The sequence below is a fragment of the Podarcis vaucheri genome (genome assembly GCF_965113315.1).
Source record: "Podarcis vaucheri genome assembly, chromosome: 12".
NCBI classification, from domain to species: domain Eukaryota; kingdom Metazoa; phylum Chordata; class Lepidosauria; order Squamata; family Lacertidae; genus Podarcis; species Podarcis vaucheri.
Genome location: NC_138750.1, coordinates 43,560,158 through 43,574,109, shown reverse-complemented (window position 1 = coordinate 43,574,109; position 13,952 = coordinate 43,560,158). Strand labels below are relative to the sequence as shown.

General features: G+C 39.7%; 1 protein-coding gene across 2 annotated transcripts in view; it reads right to left on the bottom strand.

Annotated features, from left to right (window-relative positions):
• ACBD5 (acyl-CoA binding domain containing 5) overlaps positions 1-13,952 on the bottom strand; it is a gene marked incomplete at its 3' end in the record, with an annotated part of 29,672 nt that overhangs the window by 10,013 nt on the left and 5,707 nt on the right. For both annotated transcript variants that reach the window (XM_082193808.1, XM_082193809.1), the window contains exons 4-5: positions 12,512-12,584; positions 9,403-9,514 (exon numbers count right to left, since the gene is read on the bottom strand). In XM_082193808.1, the coding sequence (XP_082049934.1) occupies positions 9,403-9,514; positions 12,512-12,584 (185 nt within the window). The remainder of the gene's footprint in view (positions 1-9,402; positions 9,515-12,511; positions 12,585-13,952) is intronic.

Below are 13,952 nucleotides of genomic sequence, written 5' to 3'. Positions count from 1 at the left end.
GATCACAGAATCAAAGACTCGTAGTGTTGGAAGGGATCACGAGGGTCATCTAGTCCAACCTGCTGCAATTCAGGGATCTTTCACACAATGTGGGGCTCAAACCCACAACCCTGAGAGTCTCATGCTCTACCAACTGAACTATCTTTCACGGATGCAAGAACTCTGCTATAGAGTCCAATCAGGACCCTTCTTTGAGAAAGGCTCAAACCTCCATAGGTTGCAGAAGAAACAAAGTCATAGAATACAGTTAAACAAAAACCCACCTGTACCAGTTTTGACTCTCTCCCCATCCTCTCTTCACTATCCTTGACCTCTGATATCCCTTCTTACTACTATACTACTTCTTTCATGTCGCACCCTCTCTCAGTAGTTTTGGGACCAAATTTTAAAACAGCAGACGAAGACAAAGCATGAGGTGCAATCATATTACCACCCACTTAGGTGAAGTTGACAAATGGTGTTCATTAAATAATAGTTCCCTAATTTAATCATATGTGCCTTGGCATACAGATGTCGTCGTCCCCACTTATGCAGGGGTTATGTTCCAGGCCGCCCCGTGCGTAAGTAAAAATTGAGTAGTCAGGAGTACCCTCTAAATGCCCTCTCCACCGTTCTCTCTCTCCAACCTAGACCAAAAATACTGTATCCAAAAATATCCACAACTGGAATTAAAGCTCTGGGGCTGGCAGGAGGCTGGAGGATGCTACCACGTTCATCGGCTGTTAAGCAGGGAGGCTGAGAGGCCAAAGCGAAGCCCTGCTGTGCCTCCAGACTCTTTGGGGCTTCCTCTGCCCTCTTCAGACTCTGGGGAGGGTCTGGCTGGATGCAGAGGAAGCACCAGTTAGGGAACCCCCTAAGGAACCCCCCAAGGGAAGAAAGCTCAGAGCCAGGGGATTGGTGGTGGGACGATGAATGGTCGGAGGGAGAAGAGGGAGCAGGCTGGGAGGAGGAAGTGTTGGAACCTGAAGAGGTAACGGGGTTTAGTGAGCAGGAAGAGGCTGTGGCAGAGCCCAGACACAGAAGCAGAAGCAGAGCAGGATCTAGAGACTGAATGGAAGTAGGCTTCTGAAGAAGCCAGGGAAGCTTCCTGTGGTCTCCCAGAACACACAGAAAACTGAAGAGAGCAGAGCAGAGACAAAACAAATGGCCCTTAGGTTGCTGGGGAAGGAACCAGAGGAGGAGCCTTAGAGGGTGGTGAGAGGGCGGGGACCTTCAGTCCTCGCAACTGCCTCATTGGGGCAAGTCCTGCTGGGAAGAGTTTCTGTGATCACTAGGTCTGTGCAGTTTTGGATTCTTTAAATATAGAGTTAATTTTACTTACGCCAGTGTTTTTTATTGCTGACCTACTCCTGACACCAGCTCTCTCCCGCCATTTCCATGTTTGAATTGATTTATTGATTTATTTCCTGGCCCCACACGTATATGTGGTAGCACGCAAGTAAATCGTGTGTAGTAATGCAAGATATTTAGCCTCTCCAATGCACTGGAAGAGGAGTACCTAATCTTTTTCTGTTGCCCAATATTTTGATTTCTGGGTTTAATTTCAGCTTCAAAGCAGTCTTTGCACAGATCCACACCATACAAAGAATCATGGGAACTGTAGTTTATTAAGGATGCTGGGAATTATGTGATGGGAAAACTACAGCTCCCAGTATTGAAAGGGGGAAGTAATGGGCTTTGAATATGGGTTGGATGTGCTTTAAATGTATGGAGGATCTTATTCATTTTATAAAATATGTTATCTCACAGTTTAGTAATCTGCTTTGGGTTTTTCTGCTTCCAAAATATCATTTAAAAAGTATTTCTAAACCACTTAATATTTGCTTTATAAGGTTCTAATAATCTTTGTAATTTTTTCTGGTCTACATAAAGTTTAGAACAACAGTAGAATTCAACTTTTTTCAGACCTGCTGTTCACTTTCACATAAGTATGCATTATGGGCCCCAGCTTCTAATTTTACCATGTTTGTGTCTGGTGGTAGTGCTGCTGGTGTCACCCCCCAGATGACCCCCAACCCCAGGCTGTGACTCAGTTCAGTTCAACCTGCTAGTTGAAAACCAATAGCGTAGAATATTTGCTAGTGAGTGCAGGAATAGAAATGGCTCTGAGAAACCATAAAACTCTTTCCAGTAACCAGTTTTGCACTGGCGTTTTCATATAGTTCTTTCACAGATTCATAGCTGCCAGAAGGAGTCTTTCCTATTTCTAAATAGTTTTGTGTCGACAGAAACAACTTTGCACGTGTGATTGTGTTTAACAGGGAACAGGCATTTATTTATTATTTACTATTAAATCAGTAATCTGTATTGAAGTTGCTGATTATACATCAAGTGAAAGCAGAACTAGATTAACAAAAGGAGTTTGCAGGACCACAAACCAGTTTCTACATTATAGAAAAATGGGGAAAACATGTTGTCAAACTATTCAGGCAATATTTTTCATAGGCAGGACCCAAGAAGGCAAAAAGGGGAATCTTCAAGTAGTGACCAGTGAGTAGAGCTGGAAGGATCTGTCTATTTTCATTCTCCCAGTTTCTAATTTCCCCCCATTCTCCGCATTTTGCAGCAATTTGCAATTTTTAAAAAATCTCATGAAAATTCATCACCATTTTAGTGCTAATTTCTCGTAATAAAAACATGTTATATGTAGTTTTGACTAATGTACACACTTTGGCAAGCAATTTCCCCTAATACAATGCATTTATGTTGGTTGTTTTCACCACTGTCTTCGTTTTTATACATACTTTACCCTGGTAAAAGCATTTTATATACATCAGTTGGCTGGAGGACTGCATCACAAAATTCAGATAAGTGCACATTTCAAAGGATAGCTGTGTTTCAGTTTGAATACTATTCTGGACAGCTTTTAATGTTTGATGTATCACAGTATTTTAATATTCTTTTGGAAGCCGCCCAGAGTGGCTGGTGAAACCCAGCCAGATGGGCGGGGTATAAATAATAAATTATTATTATTATGTTTGATAGATTCAGCTTTAAATGCATGTGTTTGTGGGATGGGGGTTATTGGTTTGCTTTTGTTTGTTCTTTACTATGCATTTTGCAATTTAATGTTGTGAACTGCCCTGTGATCTTCGGATGAAAGGCGGTATACAAATTTAATAAATAACAAACAACAATAATACAAAAGTGAATTTCTCCTCCGTCCCTCCAAGTGAGATAAACCAAGCTAAACAAAGAAAACAGACAGTGCAGTATTACGAGCACACAAGCCTAGAAATTAAACTAATAAGTTTCAAAGCTAACAAGGGATACATTTTCAACATAAGATGTTACAAGTTTTCTGCAGCTTCAGAACTTCACTGAACTATTGTAGAATAGCAAACATTCCTTTGACAGAAACAAGTCTCCTCTGCTAGAAAATCTCTTCTTGCAATGCAAGGACTCTCCATGGAGGAAATGAGCTTTTGGGGAACTTCAATACGTAACATGCGGAAAACCTATTTATTGGAATAGGTATTTATTGGAATGGGTAAGAAATGTTCATAAAGAAAACAGACACACATTTACTAATTACCAGAAAACCAAATCAAGGTTTTTTTTAATTTAAGTTTTTTATAGCAATAATACAAAAAAGAAGAACAGGATTACAACTTCCCTTGTCACAACAGTCCCCCTTCCAAACCATTCCCAATACAACTACGCTCTTGGTCCATGCAACATGCAAACACAGTATCAGAACAGAATATCCATTAAAAAAAGGGGGGGACAGAAAGAAGTCCAGTTATGTTGGTGCTAGAAACTGGGACAAATTCCCCGCAAATGAGGTGCTACCCTGATAAGGGGATTTGGAGTATTAAAACACACAGTACCACTATTTGGGAAGTTGCAGCATGTGATGAGTATTTCTTCATATTTTCTATAATACAACCTTAATACTAAACTTCCACATACAACATTTGGAATCTGCAAAAATAAGTATAGGTCAAGTTTTTGTTGTTTGTAAGAAGCTATACTGAAGGCTGTTACTTTAAGACACAGTTTCTGGATGAATACACAGATCTTACACAAATAATGGTCAGAACAAAAAATGCTACTTGGGCTTATGCAAGAGACAGTTGGCTTTTTTCTTCGCATTTTATTCCAATTACATGCTTTGCCATCTGGCATGGCCAGGGGTTGGGGTTGCTGCTAATCGAGAAAAACAACTCCAAAGTCTCTTTGGGCTCATGGAACTATGGTACTCTGGATTTATTTTGCTTAGTTTTGCCAGTTATATGCTGCCTAATTAATCAAGTCCTCATAATAAATAAAATACAAATACAATCCAAATGAAAAATCAATCAATACCCAAAAAAAGATTGTCATAAATCCAACATATAACTATCATCATAATAAAAAGCAGCACTGAAACCAGTGAAGGGGGAAACAAAATAGTCCCAATGAATGGTATAGCTTAATTCATTTATTTAAAATCTCATAAGCATGCTTTTAAAGAAAGACTTGGAAAAAGTCACTTGCTTATACTCTGACACCTACTTGGCCTCTTTATTTATTTATGAGCACATAAGTCCATGTTGATATTTCCCTTCATTCTCTTCAGTGCAGCTGAAATTGAAGGCACATAAAATACCACCACAAAAATGTTTCTGAAAGCCTGGCTCCATTTTGAGCAGCGACACATATTTTTTTAGAAAGCAATGCAGTTTAGCTTCCCCAGAAAGAATAAGGCCCTTGAACCCTTCAATGCCCCAAGCGCTTCAAGCAAAAAGTTGCCCAATTCCCTTCTGCAGAGCCCAGATAATGCAAACACAGTGCTCCGCATGCCTCTTCCAAGCCTACCCTAAGTTCACGCAGGCCGGCCAGGCCTCTTGCGCTGGATGTAGAAGCCACATTCTTCTTTCGAGTCTAGTGTTTTTTACGAACCTGAAAATAATATTTTGGTCAGCTACTGATTAAGAGTGGGTTCGTCCCTTGCAGAACAGATTGCGCTCCTTTGCTTTGAAAACAGAAGTGCATCAGACCAAGCCTTCAAAACAAACTCTTCACAACATTAGCAACAAGAAAGTAATTTCCTAAGCTTCTCTTGTCCACTCTCGCACATGTTCCACAGATGGCAATCCAAGGATGTAAACTGTGAGCAGTATTTCATTCCTCTGTGGTATGTCAGCACACTGAAATAACTGGCTTTAGTTAAGAGGCTTTTAAAAAATTACTTAACATGGTAAATAATGCTTTCTTTTGCATTAAGTTCTGTCTGTAAGCATCAACAAGCCTCTAAACTTCCACATACTTTTTTACACCCCACCTCAAATGTTTCCCTTAAGAGCATTATTTTTTATCTAAAAGTTTAGCTTTGTAAATTTATTTTGCACCGAAAGAGAAGTTTTAATTGGAATTAGAAGACATTTGTGCCTCTCAAAAGCATACTGATTTTCATGAGGAAAACCTGACCCAATTATATACATCACTGTCCCTATGCCGAGCATAAGTGAGGCTGTGCACATGTTGTTTATTTTTTAAATTCTTCTTGGAAATACTTGTGTCTTCCCCCAAGGTCACAGCTCCATCACAGAGAGCTGAACGTTCAATTTGCAAGTAGGGTTTTCACTGCTGCTAGGATAAGCTGTGTATGTGAAGGTGCAACTCTCAAATGCACCTACTGGATAGCACCTGTGGCAACACAGATGATAATGGAGATCTCCACTCTGCATGACCATACAATTACCGGTTGGAGCTTTTGTTGCTTTTTTGGTCATCTTTTCAGTTTTGTTTCCAGGGTGAGCAGGCCTGCCTGGGCAACAATGTGGAATTTAGGGCCAAACTAGCCTGGGAGAATCTGATTTAAACAGCAAGTAGCCAGTAGGTTATGTACGGGATGTAGGTAGCACTGTGGTCTAAACCACAGAGCCTAGGGCTTGCTGATCGGAAGGTCAGCGGTTTGAATCCCCGCGACGGGGTGAGCTCCCGTTGCTCGGTCCCAGCTCCTGCCCACCTAGCAGTTCGAAAGCACGCCCAAAAAGTGCAAGTAGATAAATAGTTACCGCTCTGGCAGGAAGGTAAACGGCATTTCCGTGCGCTGCTCTGGTTTTGCCAGAAGTGGCTTAGTCATGCTGTCCACATGACCTGGAAAAACTGTCTGTGGACAAATGCCAGCTCCCTCGGCCAGTAAAGTGAGATGAGCGCCGCAACCCCAGAGTCGTTCGCGACTGGACTTAACTGTCAGGAGTCCTTTACCTTTACCAAGTACACAAGTGATATATAGATTCCCCTTTGCATGTCCAGTGCTTATCTTTCCCACACTTTAATTTCAGCTCAACTTTTATCTCAAATTAGAACAAGGCTGATAGAAAACAGCCTTCAGGATATATTCTGCAAGGAGGCAACCTTGGGTAGGTGTGGATTTAGCATGTCCCACATGAGTACCACCTTTTGCTTTTAAAAATCAGGACTACCACGTAACTTTGCACATCAGTGAGACAAGGATACATTTAAATGCACCTCCAGTCTACAGCCCTTACAAGCACTTTAAAAAATGCCCGATGCTTTTTCTCTAGCAGCAAAGGGCCTCCATGAAAGAACTCTCCTCACACTTTCCTAGACAGAGACTAATCTCACATGTTCCCTTTTTTAGTTTTCTGTTCTGGTATCTAGGTTTTGTACATTTTGTATGTTTAGCATAATAAGAACTAAAAGAAGAGTCTATAAATTATCTGTATAAATTGTTTATAACAGTCAGAAATCAACCTGGCACAGTAATGTTTGGTTTCAATTTAGAACCTTTATAGTAGGTGCATTAAAATAATAAATGAGACATAGATTACCTAAAGAGCTATGAGGTTGTTCGGCACTTTGGTAAGGAAAACGTAACAAAACTGACTTATTCAGAACAAGGAGAACAAGAAGACGACTAACAATGCAATGCTATATATGTCCTATGTTAGTGGGACCCAAGGCTATAATCCTATTCCCACTTACTCAGGAGCAAGTCCTTTTGAACTCAATGGGAATTATTTATGAGTAGGCATATATAATATAGTATTGTATGTAATCTCAGTTATTAATAACCACAACAGTTCTAGCAGCCTCTGTTTCCCTTCTCCCACCGACCTAAATACTTTACATAGAGGTTCCACTGTTTGATACTGAATTTTCCTGTATGAATTTAGGATATGCATATTAAATCTACAATAAGAAAAACCATAACTGTGAAATGATTCAAGCACATTTTGTAAGCAAAATATTCAAGTGGTATAGCAGTTCTGAGGTAAACAGTAGAATACCCATTGGAATGGAGAAATGAACTACATAATAAAATGTCATACCAGACTTGGCTATCAACTGAGGCCATCACATGTTCCAAAACCACAGAATGTTAGCATTCACAAAGAACCAAGTACATGTGCTCTGAATTTTGCTGCTGGCTTGTTGCAGCAGAGACACATATATTTTGTCCATTGAAAGAAAACAATCAGTTATTGGTAAAGATTTTTAACATCTGTTATTGCACATTTGCATGAAAATGGAATGGAAATAGCGGAGAACCTATTTATGCCTAACTCACTGCAATGTTGCTAACGCCAGTGAATATTTGCATGCTACATAATTATTATTTTTCCTCTTAAGAGTAGTACTTTGACTGGAATAAGTCTTTAAAATGTGCCAGTAGTGGTTGGCATTCTGTGCCAAGTGACAAGAAATGTAATTTTAGAGAACCTACTAGATATATATAGACACACACACACACACACACACACACAAAAATACATACACAGAGACAATATTTTAAACCAATTGATGTCAGGCTATTTGCATAATAATGTAGTTCTGGCTGTAGACTGCATCAGTTGTACCTTAAGTGCAGAGCCCAGCATGCCAGAGGTGTTCAGTACTGACCACTTGACCAGTAAGGGCTACTTGACATGCCAGTACTTTGAATACACTAAATAGATAAGCACATGTATTTTGCTACATGTACATGCAGTGAGGAGCCAGGATCAACAGAAGAGATGATCAGACATCATACTAAACCAAGGAAGGGGAACCTAAAGTCCTCCAGTTAGTATTGGACTGGTGTTTGAGCTTTCTTTTTTCTCTTCTTCTCTGCCCACCCCTTCTTCCTCATACGCTCATCTCTTTTAGATTGTAAATCTGAGAATAGGGATTACTTCACTACTGATTTCTGTGAACTACTCTGGGATCCTTTTTTGGCTAAAGAATATAAATCAGGAGTAGTCCTGTGGGCCGGATCTTTATCTCCTCACCCACTAGGGAGCCATTTTCACAGGTGAGTGAGAGCACCCATCTGTCAATCATCAAACATTATAATGGCATCAAGTGATAGACCCCTGTTAAAATTAAAAGGTTACTGTAGTGCAGCCTTTGAAGATGTGCTCTTTCACCAATGATCAGCTAACAGTTGGCTAGATGGAGACCCTTTGATGTCTCTGCAGAGAACGAAATGCTCCTAAGACTGGAGCATCTACCCCTCTGCCAATAATGCCTTTTCTATTCAAAGGGCTGGAGGAAGTGCTTTGGGAAAAACTTGCTCCCTTTTCGGGAGGGAAATGCAAAAAGAACTTGCAGAGCCACTTTTGCAGCGCTTCCTAAGCAGGCCGAGCACAGAGCTTGGCTGAGCACAGGGTTTGCAAGGCGCTGTGTGCAGCAGCTCCCAAACATCTGACAATCTGCTGGTTGTTGGTCCTTGGGAAAAGCTACTATGCAAAGGCTTTTGCAGGCACTGCCCTTTTGACCAAGCCCCACCTTTACCTGCCCCACATCTGGTAAGGTGTGGGACAGGTAGGCATGGCTTTGCTGAAATAGCACTGGGAGCCAAATGGGAATGCCTGGCTGTCCACATTAGATATGTGGGACGAAGGTTCCATATCACTGATATGTGTGTTTTAGATAAACAAGCAAAACAACACCACCCCCCATCGCCACTGGCCAAGCTGGCTGGGATTTATGGAATTTTGAGTCCAACAACAAGTCTTAGGTTTCTCACACCCTACACTAAACACTGATGTGAGTGAGCCCCAGATCCATGGCCTTGTGCATTCCACCAGCTCAGAAGCTTTTGCTTCCAGTTTGCATAACCATGGGTTGTTGAAGTGTCCAAACCAAGAAACAGGTTAACCTTCATTGTGGTTTATGTGAAACCAGCCAACCTTAAGCCAACAGGATTAATTAAGCACATGCAGGTGTTTTAATATTATGAAAGCTGTGGCAAGTCAGACTTGCAACACGTTTGCATGGAAGTTAGAGCATGTCAGGAAAATGGAGAGAGGTGTTTTGTGCAAGAGCTTTCTTGCTCCCGGCTCTGAGGTGCTTCGCAACAATTAGTGCTATTACCATTAAAATTATTCACAGAAGCTGAACAATTTGCAAAACCATAGCTTAATATAACCTGCAGTTAATTAAGATAAGTAGAGTTTATATCCCAACCTGCTATTATGCCAGATCCTCTGCTCTTTTTATCCTCAACAATTTCATAGAATGGGCCTATTACATGTAGGAGTTCTTCAACCTTCTCTGTCATTGGCATAGTTTCAAGAATCTGTAGGAATACAAAACATTTATGAATTGCTTATCAGTTAATAATATTGCAATACTTCACAAGAACACAGCATCACAATAAATAAAAAAATTCTGCACCACCTACACTGACCTGCAAGCGCTCCAACTGGAGAACAGCCTTACCAAAGGCATCATGGACTTTGAAGACGCTCAAACTCAGGATGAAAGGGAGAAACGTGCTAAGAGGAAGGCATGTTCGGCAAACCCTCACTGCGATCAACTCCCGCATGGAAACCTATGTCCCCACTGTGGAAGGACGTGTGGATCCAGAATTGGCCTCCACAGTCACTTGTGGACTCACTGTTAAGAAGACCATGTTCATGGAAGGCAATCTTACTCGGCTACGAGTGATCGCCAAAGAAGAAGAGGATTTTGAAACCCTTTAATTGCAACATCAACTTTACCCGAGGGACTGCTTTGCTCCATACAGCTGTCTGTCTGAGAACTGTTCCTCTGCTCTGATAGGGTGTTGTTCTGTATGCCCCATAGGTATGTCTGGCATCAAACCAAACATTTAGCATTTTGATTGTAGCTCCATGGAATCAGCTTCCCAGTTAACTTAGTCAAGCAACTAGCATTTTAGCTTTTAGTCAGCTGTTTGAAAACATATCTATTTAAGAAGCCTTTCCCTGAAGACTGATTCTTTATACTATGCAGAACCTTGTAATTTAGTGCTTTTAAGATAGTGTTTTATAGATTGTTAAGTATACTTAATTTTTACTATATGTGTTGTTCTTTCGGTATTTCTACATTGCACTACTTTAGAAACATTCATTGGGAAGCAGTTTATAAATCCTTAAATAAATAAATATCATTATCAAATATCACTGCCTCTCTTTATGTATATTCAGCCCAATCTCACAAATATAAACAGGCTTGATTTGTCATTTTTATGTGTTTGTGTAAAGGATATGAATACTAAGCGAGAATGCAGACTGCTGGCTAAGGAAGCTACACTCATAATTTTTAAAATAAATTCCCTTTGAAGAAAATGAGAAAGGCAATACTACTACAACAAAACTCCTGTTGTTTCTCCCAATAACTCTGCATGGCGAATCATGTTTGCCACTGCAGCAAAGAGCTTATCCAAAAAACTTCTAGGCTCAAACATGTTAAACAACTTAAATACCAAATTCCATCCTAGTTTACTCACAAGCAAGTTCCACCAAATGTAGGACTTACTTTCAAGTAACTTGCCACATGGTTTTCTGCCAAAAGCAGATTTTGTTTGAGAATAAAAATATTACAACATTTTCTTAGCATATTCTTTCATAATTTATAACTCCCTTACAAAATGAATACATTTATCAGACTAAAGACGCCACAAAACAGGCATTACAGGAAATACAGAGAAACTAAATTTATCAGCAGATAAGAGTATTCTGATATATTTTCTTGCTGTCTTCCATTCTATTATCTACTACTCTCAGAAGGGCAGGCAGAGGTTCAGCTTTATCTTGCTTAAGCCTGTTAAATCTATGCATGAAAGATGCTTTCCCAAAAGAAAAATTAGGCAATATATAATATTGTAGCAACAATAATTTGGAAACATTTAACACATTAACTGGAACTATTTCATCAGAAGCTCCTTCAACACATGTGGTATTAGATTAATCCTAACAACGCCCCAAATTACATTTAGTAGTTTAAGTACAGTATGTTTCTTTTTATTTTAGGCTCAAGCCTACTCAATTTCTATTCTAACCAGCTTACTCCAATACCCAGCCTACTTACTTCAGAGTAGCACTACTGATTACCAAAAGCAAGTGGATGACATGATTCAGATATGAAGAAATAGTAATGCATTTGCCATGGCAAAAAACAACAATAGTGTGTATATTTTCTTTTTATTATGTGCTTTAGGATACTACCAAATCACACGCTGAAGTTAAATATAAACTGCACAATGCCCTAAAGCATATTTAAAGCTCCCATGCAAATCTCAAAATTAATCAGAATTTGCCAACACCTTAACATTCAAGCCTATTAGGCTTCAGTCTCTGGGTAATCCACACCGCAATCTCCTCTGATGAGTATCTCACTGATGAGCTTCCATCAGCCTCAAGCTAGATCCTTTGCCAGGCCGTTGCAGCACCTCTTCTGGGCACCCCTTCATCGCTCATGGGCCCTTCCTTCCTTCTCCTATCCTACACATGCTCTCCCCGTGCTTTCTGCTCTCTTCTTTCTCCCCATAAGAAATTTCCTTTCCTTATGTCCTCAATCCAGCACCTTCGCCCCATGTGAGGATTGCCGTCTCTGTTAACCTTCCTACACCCTCCAATGGCCTTAACACTAGGGTTCACTGTTCACTATAATATTAGCATAAATGTTAAATCAGAATTCTGACTTGGTACTCTAAGCAGGTTTTCAGTGTTTTATTTTTGTTAGCTATTATGAAGTATTTATAGATTGACTGATAGCTTTACTGATTTCCAATATATAAAGAGTATTGCCATCTATCCTAACCCCACATAATCGAAAATACACAGCAAAATGGAAATCTTGGTGCAAGCTGTATACAAGTACCCAAGGTTTAGTTTTTTGCATGTTTCAGTTTTGAGTCATCTTGTACTCTTGTAATGCATTCCTTTTAACAAATACTCAGAGGAGCTGAAACTCTTCCAACTGATATTACAGTACAAGTGTTTTTTTAAAGAGCCTGCACAGCCCATTGCCTCTCTCCATCTCTGTTTTTGATGTGAATTAGCTCCAGTTCCAGTGATTCACTGCAGGCTGCTTACCATAAACTTCCATAACGCACTGCATAAGCATTGCTCACTTCTCTTTCATGGCAGCAATATCCCCAAAGCTCTCAGCATTTTGACAGCTAGGCTGCCTAGGGTAAAGTCCATCAAATAATTTGCAGCAATTCCTTTTGAAGCTTGGCTAGAAGCTAATCAAGTTTCCAGCTTCATGTGCCTAGAAATGAAATTATTGTGGAATATTTGCTTTCTTCGACATACCTAGCAACTCTTACCTTTTTCATTTCTTCAACATAGGCAATCATAGCATCTTCTTTGGGCATATCACCTAAAGCGCTCCATGCATCCCTACAATAAATATCACAAATATCCTCAAGACATTTAAAATTATAATTCCTGTAAGATTCAATAGGCTCATTCTTACTGAGCCCTTGATTCTGCAACGACAGAACTCACTACAATCTAGTTTTGTGTACATAAATATGTGCTCATTGTCTGTAGAGTAACACAAATTCTGAGATTGAGATTTAACATAGGCTTGGTTTCTCAGTCTTCAAACAATGTGCTTTTTAATATTTAATAAATGGCCTCATTTCCATCTTTTCCTTCTCACTTTTTGTCTGAGGGTAGGCCACAGTTATGAGTAATTTATACTCGGCTTGCGTGCCCAGTTCAAAATGCACAACATTTTGCAGAATATATAACTTGTACTAACTCTTTGCAATAGACTTGAGAAACAGGTAAGTGAAAGATATAAAACTGAAACAAGTAAATAAATAGCTGGATCCAATAACCCAGATGGCCTTTTCAAATGAGTTTGTCTATTGTGTGCATAGTCAAATATCTGTGTGGGAAAGTCACAGACAGCACAGCAGTCACCGGGGGGGGGGGGGGCACGATTATCCAGCTCTGGAGCAAAAAACACTGCTGCTGCTGCAAAAATGCAATTGCCCAATACCTATTCCCTGCCTCAAACTGCATTTTCCTATTCTTCTGTACACTATAGCTGCACAAGTGTCACAGAAACCTTCCAGATGTATCAAGGACCTACGACACATTCCTCTGACTTATTTTGGCTTCCCCAAAAAAATACAGTTTTAGAATTTGGGGTTTTGTTTTGTTTACTTCTTAAAATAGCCAAATATCCCTGCAAGTGATTTCCTGAAGCTTAAAAAAAAAATTAAGAGAAATATTAGTTAGCAAGATTGCATCGTCTCCATGCAGCACTCTTCCCACAATACCTTACTTCCTTGTATTCCTGGTATTATTATTATTATCTTTATTATTATTTCCCCTTTCCAAAGACAAGAATGAACCCTTAATTTGATTTAACCTTTGCTTGAATAAATGTGTACTTTGCTAATCTGCTGTGAATCTCAATTATAACACAAGTTTTTAAAAAAGAACACCTCTGGAGGGTTGCACTGAGAATAACAGCAACTAAAAAACAAATATCAACCCTTTCGTCGTTGTTTTTTACTGAGGTCTGTATAGCTCTATAATACTTCCCAAAAGTCACTAAAAAAATACAGATTCCTCTTACATATACATATTTTTTATTTCTGCCCTATTATAGCAAGTGGGTAAAAACGCTTGGGCTTCAAAAACATGCAGAACTTGTTTGACAAGAAACCTCTGTAAACTGAGAGAAATTATTACATGTGATTACAGGCAACAATGTCTCTGTTAGGGAGAGCCAAACCGCAGAATCTAACC